Genomic DNA, 19,929 nt, shown 5'->3' with positions numbered 1-19,929 from the left:
CACAGCGCTTCTGCCCTGTCATAACAGAGCATCTTTGTTTTGGGGACTGGCATTGCTGTTGGATCTTGTCCCACCAGGGTCAGGTGAGCCCACAAGAGGCTCTACTGGTGCTGGTCTTCTGCATGACCCAGGTGCAGCAGTTCCATGAGCTCCTTGCGCTCTGCCTGAGCCATCCACTGCTCCAACCAGTTTAATTACCCACATCTGAGTCATCCCCAGCCCTGCTTCATCACAGCTCCCAACCTTGCAGACAAACCACCCTTTGTGCCCCTCCAGCCCCTGTCCATGAGGAATTGCCAAATACCAATTAATCAGTGGCTGCTGCTGCGACAGGCCTGGGAGATGGAGAGGAAGGAATGGAGAAAGGCCACTGCTTGCCTTGTGGAACGGAGCTGGGACTAGAGCCTGGATCCTGATCCCGCTCCAGGAAGATGAGAGGGGAGGCACATGCAGAGTAAAAGGGGAGAATCCCTCTCCTGCTGCTCAGGCTCTGGGGATGCAGCCCAGCACATGGTGGGGGTGTGTTCTGGGCTCAAGGGCTCACTGAAGCCGGGTCATGGGGAGCTTATCATCACCCAAAGCCCACAAGTCCTTCTCCTCCTCATAGGCTGCTCTCAATCCAGTCTCTGCCCAGCCTATGTTTGTGCTGGGGATTGCCATGACCCAGGTGCAGGACCTTGCACTTGGCCTTGTTGAACTCCATGAGGTTCACACGGTCACACCTCTCCAGTCTGTCCAGGTCTGTCTGGACCCCATCCCTTCTCTCCAGCATGTCCATCATGCAGGTTGGTGGTGGTGTCACTTGCTGAGGGTGCTCAACTCCACTGTCCGTATTGTCCACAAAGATGTCAAATAGTGCTGGGCCCAATGCCAGCTCCTGAGGGACACCACTTGGCACTGGTCTCCATCTGGACATCAAGTGTTGACTGCTGCTGTTTATCCAGCTAATTCCTTATCCACTGAATGACCCATCCGTCAAATCCATGCCTCTCCAGTTTAGAAACAAGGATGTCGTGTGGGACAGCGTCAAGCACTTTGCACAAGTCCAGGTAGATGACATCAGTTTCTCTGCCTTTATCCACCAATGCCATGACCTCATCATGGAAGGCCACCAGATTCGTCAGGCATGATTTTCCCTGTCCTCATCCTGAACAGTTGTCTCACCAATGCATGAAGCATTTCAGCTCTCTGGCATGGCCCAGGTCTCTTGTATGGTGGTCCAGCAAGCCCTCCAGATGCCAAGACACCCCAAAATCCAACACTGGCAGCTCTCAGCCAAGAGAGAGGTACTTATGGCTTATGCCAGCAAGGCAATTTGTGAGCATGGGAAGTATGTGGATCAAGATCATCCAGCCTGATGAGGATGGCTGGTCTGGGGACAGCTCCAGCAGGTCCATCAGCTCCTCTTGCTTCCGAAGGCAGCCATGGGCCTGTGGAGATGAAAACCAGTGCCCAGTTTATGGGTAGTTCACCAGCAGGGCAGTAAATCCTGTTTGCTGTGCAGTGGTTTCCAGGCTAGCAATTCTGAGTGGTGATGTGAGACATCCCCTATGCTCTGTGGGGTTCATGTGCATAGGACTGGAGCAGAAATAATTTTTAGGCTGAATAAAATATTTTTTGGTGTGAATAGATGATGTTTTCAAACTTAAACAGACAAGATTGAGATGAGCTCTTAGGCAGAAGCTCTTCCCTGTGAGAGTCCTGAGGTGTTGGCACAGGTTGCCCAGAGAAGCTGTGGTTGCCCCATCCCTGGCAGGGCTCAAGGCCAGGTTGGATGGGGCTTGGAGCAACCTAGTCTAGTGGAAGGTGTCCCTGCTCATGGCAGGGGGTTGGAACTGGGTGAGCTTTAAGGTGGAAAGAATTATTCTGGCCCAAATCAAAGCCACATGTTGGTGTTAGGGGGTTGTTTTAATTCCAGGTGTTTTCCAATCTGCTTAACACAGCACAAAGGTGATGGAGAGCATCAAATTTCAGCTCCTCCACCTGCAACTCACACAACCACGTACCTGTGCATGGCTCAGTGCTGATAAGGGAACCCAGGTTGATATCAATTGACTGGGAGATCAGCCCTGGATGCTCTCATCCTTATGGCAGGACCAGAAGGTGTTAACACAAAATACCACTGACTGTATTTTCTCTCCTCCATTGAGGCAGCTCTGACATGGCAGTGGAACAATGCTCAATTCTGATTAGCTCTGGTTTTCCAGGCGGGGAGGCACAAGAGGGTAGGGAATTAATACTATTATGCATAATTCTTAATCTAAAATTCCGTTTCTTTTCTTTCTCTAGGAGGCAAACAATCTAGGGGGTTTTGTACTCAATTTCTTGCTTTCATAATCTAAATGAATTGTTTGCAAGTAGGAGCCAGCTGCAAAGCTGGCAATCTCCGATCAAATCTGCCTTTCTCCTGGTTCCAGCAATCATTAATTTGCTCCTCAGCCCTGATTAGCTCATCTGGCTGCCTTGTGGTGGGGAAGAGCAGGGCGTGAGCCACAGCTTTCTTTGCCTGATCTGGAGCTGTTGGAGGGTTGATGGGATAGATTTCTGCTGGGTCCATGGTGCTCTGGGTTGTCAGCTCTCTGGAGAAGAGTGGGGTGCTCTGGGAGGAAAGGCTGGTGGGGTTATTTATGGAATCCTGGCATTTTGGAAATATCAGAGGATGCTGCTTTCCCCTGCTCTGTGCAGGGTGTGCTCGTTTGTTATGCTGAGGCTAATTAGCTGGGCTTGAAAATAGGAATCAAAGACACAAAGACACTGCAGCAGCCTCATGCTCCAAATATCTGGGTGCTGTCCCATTCTTATGATGTTGCTGGTGTGTCTGGTGTGGCAGAGCTTTTACCTCTACTTCATTAGTGGGAAACTGAGGCATGGGTCTGTTCATATTGGTGGATGGAGGCTCACAAAGAGCAAGCCTCAGCAGCAAGGCTGTCTGGAATGGGGCTGGTATGTGTTTTGTGCCAGGCCCTGGTTTATTCCATGGTGAATTATGAGCCATGGTCTCAACTCCTGCCATAAAGCTGAGGAAGCTCCAGCCTGCTGACAGCCGGGATAGGGCCAGGGGTGTTTGACCAGGATGTCACCTCCCCAGTGCCTGCTGCCAGTCACCAGAGCATCACCTCCTTATGTCCAGCTCCCCATCATCCCATTTGTCACTGGTCTGAGGGCCCAGGCGGGTCAGACATGGCACTGGTGGCCTGTGTGCACTGGTGGGCTGGGTGGGTGCAGGGTTGCTGCTGGCCCTGCATGCCCCTTTCTTGCACATAGCTTTGCAGGCTTTGTCTCTCAGCTGCTATCTGACTGTGCTTTATTCCAACAGGCCCCTTTTCCAGATCAAATTCCCCAAGTGCTGGGGGTGGATCCTTTTAATTCTCATTTGTCTCAAAGCTGTACATGGCTTACAAGCACGACAGAAATGTGCCTGGAGTGCAGGAAATGGCCTACTTAGCTGCAGGAGCAGAGCAGGCTTGTCCACCACGCTGACTCCCAGGGCCCTGTCTTCCCAAGGGAGCAGAGCAGCTGCCTGCTTGCCTCACAGGCACATGCTTCTGGAGCTGCTCCTCAGAGACACTCAGACCCACCATAAAGCCCAAACAGCCTGTACAGGTAGAATGATGCTGGGAAGCAGAGTTTTGGAGGTACTTCCAAGCTCTGACACTGAACCACTGTGTGAGGATGCAGCAGGCCCCCTGTCCACATCTCCTCTTCACCCAGCTCTTTTGCTGTTTCTGTTTTGCTCTGTTGTATTTTGCTCTTAAGACGTTTGGTAGCTTAGAGAAGGAGAGAGACTGTGTTAGGACTGTTACTGGCTGAAGGAAGCAGAGCTTGCAAGGCCAGACCTCTGACAGCTTTTGTACTTACTGAGCACTTTCAGCCTCGTCCAAAAGGGGACAGAGATCTCAGAGGTATTGTATTCTCACAGACTGTGTGAGCTAGTGGCTGTGGAGAAGGAGGACTCGTGCCGGGCTCTTACAGAGGGAAAGGCTGTGCACGGAAGTGGTTCACCCCACTAGCAGCACTCAGAGGTGGGCTGGCCAGCCAGCTGCGCGTTGCTCTGCCTTAACAGTGCCTGGAGAACCCACAGGGACTGTCCTTGCTGTGTCTGTGATGTCTGGAATCAGAGGCACGTGCACATCCAACTTTTTGCCTTAGCAGGGCAGGTAGGAACGTGAGGCCTCCTGGGCTGAGAAGAATCTTCCCCAAAGGAGCTGTGGACCAGTGGGTTCCAGGAAGACTGAGGACCTTTGTATTAACGTCAGCTTTCTTGCTTGATAGCTCACATAAAGGACCTGGCAGAGGATGAATTGTGCAAGGATCCATGGGGGCTGTGGAAGGAAGAACAAGAGGCAGGGTTGTGTGCCCACAGGAGGGCAGTGAGCTGGGGCTAGGGAAGGACAGCTGTAACAGGACTGCTGAAGCAGAGGATAAGAGAACATTAAGCTGTCCACCTTTTAATCTTACTCAATGGTACTGAACTCTTCAGGGACCCAGACTTCCCTCAGACTATTTCCATTTCTTTTACTGGATTTTTGTATTTGGTTCAAAGAACCACAGCAGCAACAGAAAATGGAGTCTCTCCATAATGCCTCCGAGGACTGGGGAAGATGCAGTCCCAAGCACCTGCCCCTGGATTTGTTTTACTTCCTGAGTTTTTCCAGCCACAGGAATGCTCCAACCCCTGCTCCACAAATACAAGCAGATTGCCTCTGAATGCATTCCACTAGAAACCACAGCTACGGTTCAGAAAGATTTGTTCTTGAGCACTGATCCTGTCTCCCACCACTCTCATTTATCTTACTGATGCTAATACCATACTTCAGACGTTATGTTTTAATGACAAACAAACATCAGTGCTCTTAGAGGCTGGGTGTCCCCTGAGTGCCCATCTGCACAGATACCTGCAGCGGCATCCACCCATGCCTGGAAGCTTGGACCGTACTGGCTAGCAATCCTGGGATTCAATCTGGCGGATGCTCTCAGATGTCAGGGAGTCAAAAAAGGCAACAGAGCAGCTCTTCAGCCTGGGGAGAAAAGAAGGAAGGGGTTGGGGGAGAGCTGTAAGTTCTGTGAGACACTTCTTTCAGAGGTAGGTTTCTGTGCAAGCAGCAGGCAGGCAGCACAGTGAGGATGTTTACCAGGTACAATTAATCCCAGCCCAGAGGCAGCTCCGAGTGTCCCGCAGCAGGGAAATGTCTGCTGGCCATGACCACTGTTTGGCTGTTCTCAAGATTCACATTTTCAAGGAACTGAAGAAAACCAACAACATGCAAAGTGCCACGCAGGAAGTCTAACTACCTCCACATCTGCTCTGCCTCTCCTTCCCAAACCTCTCACTTACGTGGCTGCTCCATGGATGGGGAGACCAGCTCAGTGACAAGGGCTTCAGGACCAGTCTGTTACTTGACTGTGTTAACGAACACCATTTTCCCCTAAAGCATTATGCATGCTGTGCTGACAGCCCTTTGCCCCTCTTCCTGCCAGCACTCTGCCTCTCCTCATAGGATTTTAGGTCTCTTTTACGGGACTCCAGCCCTTCTGCCTGCTGCTGACAGGCTAAGGACCATGCCAATGGTGGCTGAGATGTGTTTTCCCTGTGTTGCTCTGGTGTAGTTGCAAGTTATGGCTGTTTCTGCAGGGAGGGAGATGCTAGAGCAGCCATTGTGGCTGCTGGCTACAGCTCCAGGGCTCCAGGCAGAGCAGAGGGATTAGCACTGTCTGCCTCTGGAGCCTTGATTACACATCCCTGGGCTCATACTGAGGAATGGCTGTGCTGAGCCTGTGCTGTCTCCCTGCTTTGACATGCTAACAGTGGCAGGTCAGTGACCAGAGGTCACCCCAGCCTCATAATCTCATCCCAGCCATAGTGTGTGTGAGGAGAAACTATTCAGCCATGGGACATCCCAGTCCAATGGCTGAGCACCGCACTCCCTGACAGCTCTTATTGCTGGGAAGGTTCCAGTTTGGGTATGGACCACATGCAGGGAAATAAGGGACCACTTTATAGAGGTCCACTGGAAGATCAAGAGCCCCTAATGATCTCCCCAACAAAACATGGCTTTATCATTTCCAGATATGAACTGGGCTGCATGTGTCCAAAAGAAGCCTGCATGGGGAGCAGGCATCTGCCCGTCCACTGCATGAGCATAAAGAACTTCTAAAGCATGGATTCACCGGCTCCTAAGGCACCTGTTTCAAATAGGGCAGGTTAAAAGTGCTGTAGAAATGCTGCTTCTCTTAGGGACTGCAGAAGAAGGCAGGCAACTAGCCCAGACACAGATATGAGCACTAAAATAGTCCACATTTGTAAAAAGGGTTTCTCATCCTATTGCCTAGTCCCAAATCACACAGGGAGCAAGTACAAAATTCCTTTTCACTTCCATGGTTCAACACCACCAGTAAATACCGCAGGTCTGCTTAAACCATGCGGATTTGAAATCCATGTTCATTTAACCCTCCTGAACTTTGCCTGATATCATGGTGTTGCTCATTAGCTTTGACCTGGAAATCCTGGCTGACATTTCATAAACTCATTAACAGGAGATCAGAGGATCAAACACTATTTCTAGGCACATCCTTTGAGGTACAATCATTCCCTGGTGAGCTTGCTCCTCAGATCTAGCTTTGTGATCATAGACTCATAGAGTAGTTTGGGTTGGAAGGGACCTTCCAAGGTCGTCTATCCAACCCCCATGCAATGAGCAGGGACATCTTCAACTCGATCAGGTTGCCCAGAGCCACATCCAGCCTGGCCTTGAATGTCTCCAGGGATGGGGCATCCACCACCTCTCTGGACAATGTGTGCTAGGATTTTACAACACTCACTGTAAAGATATTTTCCCCACATCCTGCCTGAATCTTCCTCTTTTAGTTTAAAACCATCACCCCTCATCCTATTGCAAGAGACCCTGCTAAAAAGTCTTTTCCCATCTTTCTTATAGGCCCCTTTTAAGTGAAAGGCTGCTATAAGGTCTCCCAGAGTCTTCTCCAAGCTGAACAATCCCAACACTCTCAGCTTTTCTTCATAGCAGAGGTGCTCCATTTCTAAACCTACCCTGAACTTTGGAGCAAAAGAACTATTTGAAAATTAACATTACTTGCTGCTGTGCATCTTATAACCCACAATGTGGAGTGTGGCGTCCACCGCTGTTCAGGGACTAGACTCTTGGTCTAAACTCTGAGCTGCTGTGAGTAGCCACTGCTTCCACCAGCACCAGAGGGATCTGATTCAATGCCCCAGGCTGCCAGAAGCAGGGAGAAGGGCTGAGCATATTTGTTTTCCTCTTATCAATCACAGAAAGCACTATAAGCCTCTTCCTGATAGGCTGATTCCCCATAGCTGTGAAGCAGAAGGGATTTTATGTCAGCCAGAGATATGTTATGTCCTTTTCAAAGCAAATCAGAAAACAGCCTGGACTTGCTGCCCTGTCATATCACTTGGCAACAGCCTGGCACTCTGGAAGTGGCAAGCACCATGCGATGACAGCCTTGCAGCTATCACAGACCTTCCCTGGCAGTGCCTGCAATCCCAGCTACACCCAGGGAGAACATTACCAAGCCTCAGGGAAAGCTGCTGCAAACAGCAGCTGTATGACTTTGAGGAAGTTTGGGGCAGTTTTGCCTGTGTTAAAAACAGGAACACAGACTTCAAAGTGGGTTTGGTGTCTTTTAAGACTCAGTCCTTAGAGCACTGGTACTGAAGCAGCAGCTCTGATGTGTTACACGAGGTTACAAACACATCTCACTCTCCTGCTGTGTTTTTTTGGGGAAGCAAAAGGGATCCAGGGGGGAGGCCTGTCCCTTTGCTACTGTTCTCATCCTTCCCAGTTCTTTTACACCTGCTAGTCCTAATTCTTCAAGCACTGCCTCCTCCATCCAAATCTCTCATTTGTTTTGCACTAAACTTTGATGATAACAGCCAGAGTTTTAAGGATATTTATACAGTTTATTCCCATTAGCTGCCCACATGCCACTTAACATTTCCCTTCTTGGGATGAACTACTGAAAAAATATTCAGATAGCATATCCCTGGAATAGCTAATGGCCTAACTTCTCCTCTTCCATTTGGATATGGGCTGAGGCAGAACTCCCGAACCACAGGACATGTGCCAGCTTGCCAAAAGGGCTGCATGAACATTTTGTGTCACTAATTTTTGACATATATCACAGATATCTTACTAAGTGTTGATTTTTCATAAAAAGTAACTGACACCTGTGGAAAATATTGAATCTTTATCAAAATCTCCAAATATTTTGTTTCAAAATAGTGGCACCATTGTAATGTGAAGAGAGTGTGTTGTGGTTTAAGCCAAGACTCGTGGCTCTCATGAGGCACCACATCTGTCTTACACAAGTTAAAATTTTCTTCTAACATTCAACCAATTTTGACAGCTTTCATTCATCACAGGGACACAAAGGACACAAATCTGTACCATAAACTTCTCTACTTGCCTGATTCTCATTTTGAGGATAAAAGAGATGTTGCACAGTGTCTAGGACTGACTGCTTCTGCCAGCTGACCCTGGGGGTAAAGGAAAACAAAAGCCAGTGTTACTTTGCCATCCAAACTGTCAGAAACTGCAGATGACCCAGCTCTGAGGAGGACTATGCTTTGTGCCAGCAGCTCTGGCTGTGTGCATCTGTTACTGAACTTCTTTACACAGCTAAATCCTGGGTTTTACAAAGCTTTGTATAAATGGATTTGGATTCTTAAAATACAAGCCTTCAACCAACAGTAATGACCTGTTGCATAATGGGGTCTCTGGGTCAATGGGAAATATATGTAAACGTAGATAGTCAGCTCTGTGCAAGCGTGGTCTTCTCAACAAAGATAATCTGTGCGTTTTTCCCAACCCCCAGGACTATCTAAGCTGCCTTCAGCAGCAGAGTCTGCTTCACTAGTCCTTTTGCTCTGGTCCACACACGAGCTGACCTGTAGCAATAGGACAAGGGGTGTTGGGTTTAAACTTAAACAGGGGAACTTCAAGTTAGATATAAAGAAGAAGTTCTTTACTGTGGGGGTGGTGAGGCACTGGCACAGGTTGCCCAAAGAACTGTTAAATGCTCCATCCCTAGCTGTGTTCAAGGCCAGGTTGGACAGAGCCTTGGGCAACATGCTCTAGTGTAAGGTGTCCCTGTCCATGGCAGGGGCTTGCAACTAGATCATCTTAAGATCCTTTCCAACCCAAACCAGGCTGTGGTTCTATGATTCTATAAGGCATATTCAAGAGAAATTAAGAGGCAAGAACAAATTTCAAAATCGCCCTTTAAACTGACTCTGTGCACACTCAAGTCTTAGGCTTGAAAACTCTCCAGAGTGGTACTGGAAACCAGTCCCTGCTTCCTGCCCCCATATCCAGGTACTGTGCTTGGCAACTTTTCAGCAGATTTCAACAGCTCAAGTTTTTTACATCTCATGTGTTCACCTATTTTCTTTACTTCTACACCTCCTTCCCCTACAAAGCTCCCAGAGATGAGCTTCCTATAGGGACAACATCACTCCCTGCTAACAACAATTAGCACTTGGTAAGAATGTTTCATCAGAGAAAAAACCATCCAGCTAAATTCCTTAACACTTGACTTCTGTTCTGATTGCACTCATTGTCTAAAACCAGAAGGGTGTAAGGCTGAGTCTATACTCTGGTTTTCTTCTGCTGGAGCTAAGTTTTGGGTGTGCTGGAGTTGAACACTGCTCATGGAGTTCAGTGCAATGTTAACAAGGTGAGCTCATAAGGACCGTGCACAACATAGTTAGGTCCTAAGAATCTCGTGGGCATCTGAAAGTACTTTTTAAAAGCTCAAGTAGCCAGCAGTAATCACTATTAAATCAGTATCACCTATTAAGGCAGCTAAATCTTGTTTGTCATGCATTAAAAGCAGAGCCTGCCTTTCTTCCAGGAGCTGCTTTGAATCTACTTGTAAATTCTTCCTTCTGCCACCCTGCAGCTTGGAAATCTGGCTGTAAAAACAAGTTATGACAGGGAAAATTCAAATGCTTTATACTGGAGATCCAGGCAGTTGGATGCTGACAGAACAAACAAGGTAAGTCTCACACAGTTTTCCTTGTCTGTAGATAGGATTGTATCACTTCATTCCTTGGATTCTGCCCCAGTCCCCATCTCTCTTCAGCTTCCCCTCACCTCTTCCAAACACTTCACTCTGCCCTCTGAGTTACCCTTGGCACCCTCCCAGATTCTCCCAGATTCCTGCTTCAGCTCCACTCTTGGCAGCCAGTCAAAATCACAGGCTGCTTTTGTGCCCCCACCTGCATCAATGTTGTCCCTTTCTCTTTTCTTCCTGCTCTTTGGTGCAGAAATAATGCCTTCATAGATGTCCAGAGAACAGGCAGAGTGGGTGCTGCTGCTGCACAATAATCACTGCACAGTTATAAGGGTCTGTGTCTGTTTTCAAAGCAACTGTTCTGCACAGCACATCCTCCAGTAACTGAATGTCTCCTCGAGGTGCCACTGCTAGAGCTGGCTTAGGAAAGCTTTAATAGGCTATGAATTATGAGCAGTTATACTAGCAAAGCTCACATTGTTCCTCTCAACACCTGATTCCTCCTTTTTATCACAGCCCATCTCTGACATCATATCCCAGGCTTCCATACAGATGGCAACGTTTCTCCCTGTGGCACAAAGCCTAAATAATGTGGCTCAGCTGTGAATCAACTCCCAGGGCTGTAAAATAATCTCTTAAACTGAGGTGCTTCAGCAATGCAGCTGAAATGCAGGCCAGAACCTGTGCAGGTACTGGAATCCTGGGCTGCGGCAGGAAGAGGGAAATAAATACAGTGATTTAGGTGGTACAAGAAAGGTCCCGTGGCTCCTGCTGGTGGAGCTGTAAGTGTAATTAACCTCAGATGTTATTCTGAAACGAAGCTGTCTTAGCATGAAGTGTCCTTAGGAGACACTGGTGGAGTCAGCCTGGGTTTTCACAGATATTTTGCAAAGCTGATTTTAAACAGTATGATGCTTATGCTGCAATAAAGGTGTGAGTTTATTGTTGGCTACGGTGGATCTATCCAGGGATCTCTGCCTCGTCCCCATCCTTGGGCACACCTCACCATCCTCCCTTCGACAAGCATCATCAACCACAAAGGCAGTTATTATTTTGTACAGCTGGTTTGAAATGGCTGCAGGATCACTACGTGTGGCACTGTGGGTAAGAGGCAGAGCAGATCCTGCCCCTTGGGAGTACCTCCTAACAGGCAGAATTTATGCGCATGTACTTTGCAGTTCAGCAAGGAAGTTTATCCTTCGGAGAGCCAGCCACCCTGGCACAGAGCAGGATGAGGGGTGAAAACACAGCTGAGACTGCCACTTGTTCCTCCCTGTGAACGGCAGTGAGAAGACATCACAAGGTTTGCTCTAGGGGTGCTGCCTTGATACTGGCAATCATAAAACATATCAAGTTAAGCCTACAGAGAGGGAAGCACTGTGTTGGAGCTGATCTTGTTATGCAGCACCCATGACCCTGATGAACAAAAGCCTGGGAAAAACAAAGAGGTGAGGGATCTCTGTCAGCTCTGCTGACAGCCACTCTCACAGAACTACGTTCAGCAGTGATCTCTGGGCTTCCCAACAGCTCCCTTTTTCCCCATAAACCAGGGAAGGAGTGGAGAAAACATACTAGAAAGATCTTGGATAACTTGCTCTATTCTTCTCCCTAGTGCTGTACTTGCAGGGTGAAAGGTTTGGGATGTGGCTCCCCAGGGTGTGATCTTAAATCAGTGGAAGCAAGGTCTAAATTTTGTCATTGGGTTCAAAACATTTCTGAGAAGTTACTGATGAAGTTTGTTCCAACTATTCTTCCAAGGAGTGGCCTTGTGACCGAGCACCATAACGTTTCAATAAACTACAAGAACTCCATAGTGTCTACCATCTTGGACCAGATTTGTGAACAAGCTTGGTTCATATTTGACCCCCTTCATTCTTGTAAACCCACGACATCCTTGAATTCCACATGCCTGTCCCACTGACAGTGTTATCTGGAAGTCCTCCAGATGAACAGAGGTACAGCCATGGTCATGACAATCTTATCAGTGTCACTGCTGAACTGCTCAGCACCAACAGTGTCAGAAAAAAAGACTCTCTTGGCTTCCCCTGCCAGAGGAAAACATGTGCAAGAGCCACACACACATGGCATTGCCAAATACCAGCCCTGTGCAAGGAAACCTTCCCTCTGGGGAGCAGTGGGTTAATTGCCCTGCTAATCATTCCGTTTCACTAATCAGTCCCTGCAGAGGGGTTCTGTTTGTTTTACCAGGCTCATATATCCTCTACCCAGCATTTCTGGTGATTTATTTAAGAGGCTCATTTTTGATTTTGCTCTCTGGCATATTTTAAGTTTGGTTTGGTTTGTTTGTTGGTTTTTTTTTGATAGCAAGCATAGAATCTGCTAAGCTATTTCTCCTAGGAATTTTATTGATTCAGAAGGTTTATTCCCAGTGATACCCCTTATTTCAGAGAATTCCCCGTATCCATGGAACCATGCCCCCAAGCCTCACAGACACCACTACTCAGTGTTTAAGGGCCTAGTGTAGGACACATGGCTTTGAAACTGAGAAACCTGTTGACCCATTAACAACATAACTTAGGAAGGCTATGTTGCCTTTGAGAGGCACCTGACCTCATGGGAGTCTGAAATGGAAGTGAAGTATAGAGAAGAAAAGCAGCTGCCCTCCCCCAGATCACAGGCTCTCTGGCAGGGGGTGAGACAGTGCTGGTAAAGCAATATTGTCCTCACTTACCTTTTCAGCAGGGAGTCAAAGAAAATGACTGCATTGTCTCTCTGTGCTGCCAGCACCAGACACAAAACCATTCTTTAAAAGAGAACACTGCAAGAGAGGGAAGAACAATGTGTTGCTGTTGCTGTTCACTTAGGTGAGTCTGTAAGCCTCACTGATAAACTGCTGACAGCACAGATAACTGCTTATGTGCTGTGTGAGGGGAAGAAAGTCACAGAGCAACAGACTCTTTCAAACTGAAAGAGTATCATGTCTGAACTGTTAGCTACCCTGCTCCTGTGGCATAATATTATTCCTGTTCCCTTCTCTCAGAGTGAAAATAAGCAGGTTATTTAGGCATGTTATTCAGTTGCTAACTGTGCTGGAAACAGGAACATGGAGATATCAGACAATGCGGAGATACTGTAGCAGAAACAATTATTACTTGACAGAGCCCATCTCCCTTCTGGCAAGGGAAGGCAAACGCTGTAATGTTCACCTTCGGCTCAACAGTGCCAGACCCTTATGGAAACACTCCAAGTCTGCACAGAGCAATTCATCTCTGCCAGGAGGAAGTGTTTCATGGCCAGGTGAGCAGTGCTGCTGCCATGGCTCTGTCTCCCACATGCTGTTTCACTTTGTCCTTCCTAGATAGCTGTGCACCTTCCCATGTGCAGAGGGATGGCATCCTAGGGGAGCCACAGGAGAAGGAAGAAGTGCTTACACTAATTGGATATTAGGTATAATTGCTGTTCTATACAGATGTACTTCAAAGGCATGTTGTCAGTTTAAAAAATCACGACCTGAAAACATCTTACCTGTTCTTGTTACAGAAAACACCAAAGACTCATAACTGAAAGGCTGTAAGCACCAACACTTGTGTTTTTTCCGAGGGACTGCTGTGTGTCTCTGACAGCGCTTTGTTGACTGCTACTTCCAGCATAAGTAGTTTCCCCCCTTGTTTACTCTATGCTGTTGACAACACTTTCTTGCATGTTCTACCTTACTGCTTTGCCCTAGAAAGGTTCCTCAGATGGTGGGCTTCTCCTGCACAAGTGCAAAGAGACACTGATGTAAAGCAATCTATCTGCTTGCCCCAGTAGCATATCTCATGCTTAAGCCCCATGAACACTTGCTCAATCCTCATGCTGGACTGCAGCTTAAGCTGTCAGCACCAACTAAGTGGGAAGCAAAATGAAATCTGTGTCTAGAACTCCAGGGCACAGTCCAGAAAATGGAAGGGTTATTTAGCATTGTAGAAGAGGATTAATGGGGTGTGATCAGAGAAAGGGAAATACAAACTATATTACATGTAAAACTAAGACAGGATACAGTGGCAGAACATACATAATAGCAGCAACTGCACACTGAAAGGTGAACTCAGTAAAATGTTTAACGTGGATGTGCCTTTCACATTAGGGCACACATAACAATGTCAAGGTTAAGTGTCAGCAAGGTAGTGGAGATACAGGAACACCAGTAACTAGCTAGCAAGGCATGCTGCCACATTCCCTGCCAGAGGTATTAGAGCTTGCATGCAGTGCTGTGCTAATACTGCTACTAAAGCAAGTTTCCTTCAAGCTAGCTGGATCCCCTAGCACAGCATGGCATTAAACAGCTCCTGTTTTGTCTGAAGGAAGCAAAGCATGACTCCAGCTGTTCCATACCCATGCTGCAGCACTGCATCCTGCCTTGCTTAGTGTCTTGGAGATGCAGTGAGCTTGTGGCATGTCCAGGACAGCGAGACGTACTCCAGACACTGTGAAATCTGTGCCAATGAGTTCATCAAGCAGTTCCACATAAGGTGGGGTCTCTGAACCCCGGAGGCTCACCCCAGGCAATAGGAGGCAAGTGGTTTGGCAGAGGTTGTCAAGCAATGGCTGATCTGAAAGATCAAAGCACAACACATGCTTGTTTTATACCTATCCCAAACAACTGGCAGCCCTCTAAGTAATTCTTCCTGGCCACAGACCAGTAACTGGAAGATCTGAGGCCCTCAGGCATTGTTATATGGTTTGGGATGTTCACAGATGCAATTGCTCACCTTGAGCTGTCGAACTGCTGCATGCCTATGTGTATGTATCTGGAGATCACAAGACAGCAGTAGTGACCCCATTTCAGAAGTCAGACAAGGACAACTGCTGCTTTGCTACAGGAGATACTAGTCCATTTAATTTCTTCCAAGCAAAGAAATCGTTAATCCAGCTGCTTTTTATAATCCAAAATGTAATTCTGAACCAGCGTACATAGGACTTAATGTATTTCATATTTTCCTCATGATAAATTTGCCTGTCCATTAGGCAGCAGCTTTGATAGTGATTCGCTCAAAAGGGGAGGCTTCTTCGTGTGCAAGAGCTACCTCTAGTGTTCAAGATGGGGCAACCAAGTGAAGGATGCGTCTGGCTCGCTGGAGGCGCTTACTATATTGCTCCTGACAGTTCAAGGATCACGTGTACTTGCTTTTCCAGGACAGTGACTCTTTGAAATACATTTTCTGAGACACAAACACATCAAGGTTGAACACTGGTTTCCTTTCGACTCTGCTTAGACATCTTCAAAGCAAAATGATCCTCATGCAGCAGGAAATTAGGGGCACAACATTTGAGATGTGCTCCCACCACTGGGCTGTTCAAAGCTTGCAGAATACCTGTGCTCTCTCCACAATAAACTACGGGTTTGTTTGGTTTTGGTTTTGTTTTTTTTTTTTCCTATTTTATCTTATTTTCTGCAATCTCTTCTAAAAATTAGGAAGTACAAACCTGGGCAGAAGCCCAGTCCTTTCTCATCGCGTAGTAAGTTGGTGGGGGACATACCCTGCAAAAGCAGCAATATGGGATGTTTTGGACTGGGAGCAGCTGCAAGTCTCCTCTCACTGCAGCTTTGTGCTCTGAACACAGCCTGAGCTGACATACCCCAGCAGAAACACAATGGTGTGATTGCATCTCTGCAGCCACTCCGACAGCTACATGCAGAACAGCCTGGTCATCTCAACAAAGCTGCTGTTGGATACACAGTCACCAAGTTCTTCTTTCAGGACTCATACAACAGTTTTAGGAATGTCAATAACAAATCACAGAATATGAGCTTGGAAAGGACTTCAGGTACCATCTGGTCCAACCTTCCTAGACAAAGTATGACCTAGACTGGATATCCCAGCACCCTGCCAAGCCCAATCTTAACTGTGTCCAGTGTTGGGGAATCCACCACTTTCCTGAAGAGATTATTCCAATGGCTGGTTGTTCTCACTGGGAAAAATCCTTCTGGGAGAATCCCCTGGGATTAATTTCTGCCCAGCACCCCTTGTCTTTTCCATGTAACTCCTTGCAGAAAGAGAGCTACAGTGAAAACAGAGACTTTGTAGCCACCCTTTAAATACTGTGATAATGTTGTGAGATAGGTCTCACACTCCCACTGCAGGGATCAGTTAATTCTTGAACCTTCATGCACTCAGGGTCTGCTGTATTAGTGGCTACAAAACCAAGGTCTTCCTTAGGTCTGCAACCTAAGAAAGAAGCTTGCCTGAGGATTGGTGATTTTTGCAATGATCATGAAGCATGCATGGAGCATAACCCAAAGCCGAGCTAAGACAGTGAAAAGAATTCATTGTTAATTATCTTGGCTAAAATCCTTCAGAGACACCCCCTATTTCCCCCAGGTGACCCTATGCTTCTCAAGCAGCTCTGCTGGCACTAAGGTACAGGCCTTGGCTTACAGCACCCTCCTTGCACTTCTACATGTGCTGTCTCATGCACCTGCAGGTAAGGGTCAATGCCCAAAAGCCCTGTATCAGTAAGGGGTTAAGGTGGGATGTGATGATCAGTAGCTCTGTAGCAGTTTTATCATACTCTGCCTGTCCACAACAATCTTGTGGTTTTACAGCTGGGCTTAACAACTGCAGCAGTCAGGTGCAGCACAGGAACATTTGCTCAGCTCTCCACCCTCCTGCTTGTTAGTCACATCACAACTCAAGCTACAGGAATGAGAATGACCCAGTTCCAAACAAGTCTGCTCCCCAGTGACCACCACAGGGATGCTTTACCTAGTCACTGCTTGTTTATAAAGGCTCGGAATCAATCCACAATATCCCAACATGGAAGCATCCCCATGTGTTAGTTACCTATCCTGACATAAATGATGTTGCATGACAGCCTGTGGTGTACACATGCCTATCAAGAAAAATCAGCAGAAAAGGCTGAGAAACTGTAAGTGGCTGAGGGAAGTGAGAGGTTTGCTGAAGGTTCAACTTCAAATCAAAGTCAGAGCAGCGGTAAGTAGAAGTCATTTTAAGCTGGCAGCTGTTTATCAGCTAGTGAGAACCGAATGAGATCTCAGTCCAGTTCCTGAGAGTGCGCTGGCCACACTGCCAAAAGTACTAAAGCATAAACTGTATTTACCTACTCACAGAACAACACATCTCACTATCACCCATCTCTACAGTGTGCTGGCCTCTCTTGTGGCAGGCTCTGAATAGAGATGCAAATCACTGTGGCCAAGTCAATGTTTTAAGTGCAGTGTGAAAGTGCAGCAGAGAAATGTGCACTACTGCTTACATGGGATGTGTGACAGTGCTGGTTCTGCTGATGGTAAGGTCAGCACTTCTGAACAGGCTTGCATTTCAATCCATGAAAGCTCTGGCAGTGGAAGGGCCTGGCAGGTAAACAGTTAAATGGCTGGACTCCACTGGAGCTGTTCTTTGCATCTCAGAGCTGTCTTTTCTTCCTGAAAGGACATCAATACCAAATCTTGCTGCCACCAGATGGTTTGTCTTGCTATCCAATTAATCAATAGCAGTCTCAATCTATGACAAGAGTTACGCACTTTCTTACCATGGCTGCATGGTTGCTCAGAGCCCAGTGAACTGAGCTGCCCTCCTGCTCCATGCTTTATGATCTTCCACTGCTTCTTGATTTCCAAACTGACTATGAGGTCATGTTTCAGGTTATAGATCTGCAGGAGGGAAGGGACGGAGAGAGAGGCAAGTCATGGGAACACCATTACCTGATCAGGAAGGATAACACTTCAGATATATTGATTGAGGCAAGCTGTGAAGCTTTCGTTGTGTACTTCTGTAATTGCAGCCCAGGAAACACCTGCTTGTCTAGAGACACAAGAACATTTTGCATGCATTGTATTTATCTTTATTGGGGCTCAGTTCAGAACAGCATCTTGACATCCTTTTAAAGGTCCTGACAGACATCTTTCCAAGGTCTTTACTCCCAGCTTTTCAAGGCCAGAAACTCAAGGACTGTGAGTGTCTGACATTTTTACCCAGTGTGCAGTGGCTGCCTTCCATCTCTGTATGAACTGGTATACCTCTGCATCCCAGCACAGTGCAGCAATGATGCCCTGGAACTGAGTTGCAGAGGGAGAGCATCCACATTAGTGAAGCATATTACAGATGTGGCTGGCTGCTTCCAGTTCCAGAGCTAATCTCCTTGGACTAACTCAGCTGGGTCACCTCTGTGCCATGTGGACAAAAGCAAGGGTCAAAAATTTCCAGCCCTTTGTTGGGCATAACCAAATAATTTCAAAGTCTGGTTTTGAGAAGAAAATGATCAGAGTGGAAATGACATACAGAACTAGTGGAACACGAAAGACTTACTATTTTATTTTAGCCATTGGCAGACTGCAGTGGTTTGAATTAGAGACCAGCACCATGAGGGCTAGGCGAGCAGAGTGGGCCACAGTGGTTCTGGTAAGCTGCTCGGCACTGCCTGAAGGCAAGCTGAGGGGCTAGAGTGTGAGCCTTTATGCCTCCATCTATGGGCAGGGAAAGATGCAGGCAGCCAGCAGCTGTGCAAGCAGTGTATTTACAGCTTGAGATGTCTCACATAGACAGCTCCACCCTTTGCATTGCTGTGATCTGGTACCTCTGCACACAGGGCACAACAGACAACACCCTTGGCACACAAACAGGGCAGTGCTCACCCTGTGAGCATGTGGATGTGTGCCTATTCTGTGGTAGACATTCAGCAATCAGTGAGTTGCATCATCACCTGTCCCTCTTCATCTCCATTCCTGGATACTACATGAGAAAAGCTGGTTAAAAAGCAGCCTCTGGGCCAGCTATGTCTTAGCAATCATTGATGATGTTGCTATCCCTCCCTGTGACCTGCTTCCACAGCGATGTTGACTCTGACTGGAAACTTAGCTTCTAAAGTATGAGCCCTGAATTTACAGCACAGGTTACTGAACAAACATATCTGGAAAAGCACTTTTCCACTGAGGCTGTCTGGGTCAATACAAAGTGAGCACCTTGTGATAGGAACATCCGCAGGAGAACGAGATCTCAGCAGCTGGTAAAACACATCAAAAAAAAAGAGCATAATCTAAAGCCTAATAGGAAAGAAAGACCAAAGCGATTGCTCTGACACAGCAGGATACTTCTCAGGAAAGGGCAGAATTTTACCTCTTCCTCCTCTAATGTCTGACACTCAGTGTAGCACAGCCCTTCTGGGAAAAACAGCTTCATATCCCGGACAGCTATTTGATAGGATTCAGAGCCTGAGAGATAAATACAATGAGAAGATTCTCTCAGGCCATGAATTAAACATTCTCTAGACTCACACTCATCTTTTGGAGAGACTGATGATGTGCAACGTACTGAAGTAATTGCTTTAAAGGCCAGCTGTTCTATACAGTAATAGCAAGCATTTTAAACCATTATATTTAGAATAGTTTCATTGCCTTCTTGATATTGTGATTCTGTCCTATTATCGCTCAGCTGCTTCTTCATGTAAACAAGACTCCTATTTCCCAGCAGAGTAGTAAAGGGAATTGTGTTAAGGAGCCTGTGAACCTTTTTAATACCAGCTCCAATCCCCTATTTTTGTTCTCTTGCTTCTGAACCACATCAGGCTGGTCTTACTGAATGGGAAGGAGCTACTAGTTGGTAAAACAAATGTGCCTTGTAGCAATAATGCAAGTCCCAGATACGCTGGGGGCTCTGACTTACAACAGAAATCAGAATTAGTGTGAGACACTGCTGATGGAAATTGAGACTGGGACAGGTACACAGAGAAACAACATGAGGATCATGGAAAGAATGGAGAAACATTTGAAGAGTTAAAACTAAAAGACCTTGGCTTGTTTGACCCAACATGATACAAAGCTGAAGAAGGAATCTGATTTCCGATAAATACACCAGGGTAGAAAAGGTCAGAGAAGAAAAAAGAGCTACTGAAAATTGAAGTACAGGTCTTGGCACA

At 47.0% G+C, this 19,929-nt stretch overlaps 1 protein-coding gene across 1 annotated transcript in view; it reads right to left on the bottom strand.

Annotated features, from left to right (window-relative positions):
* Window positions 1-4,620: 4,620 nt before the first annotated feature.
* The window catches only part of DNAAF8 (dynein axonemal assembly factor 8), a 93,498-nt gene continuing 78,189 nt past the window's right edge, over window positions 4,621-19,929 (bottom strand). The window contains 8 exon segments of the mRNA XM_057407990.1: window positions 4,621-4,993; window positions 4,995-5,018; window positions 8,446-8,515; window positions 12,746-12,810; window positions 12,812-12,832; window positions 14,389-14,606; window positions 17,548-17,668; window positions 19,131-19,225. Of these exon segments, the coding sequence (XP_057263973.1) occupies window positions 4,940-4,993; window positions 4,995-5,018; window positions 8,446-8,515; window positions 12,746-12,810; window positions 12,812-12,832; window positions 14,389-14,606; window positions 17,548-17,668; window positions 19,131-19,225 (668 nt within the window). The 3' untranslated portion in view covers window positions 4,621-4,939.

The sequence above is a fragment of the Pezoporus wallicus genome, unplaced genomic scaffold (assembly GCF_028554395.1).
Source record: "Pezoporus wallicus isolate ANWC-B61680 ecotype Strahan unplaced genomic scaffold, APGP_CSIRO_Pwel_v1 contig_4012, whole genome shotgun sequence".
In the NCBI taxonomy this organism is placed as follows: domain Eukaryota; kingdom Metazoa; phylum Chordata; class Aves; order Psittaciformes; family Psittacidae; genus Pezoporus; species Pezoporus wallicus.
Note: the sequence above shows the minus strand (reverse complement) of the source record. Positions and strands in the feature narration are given on the sequence as shown.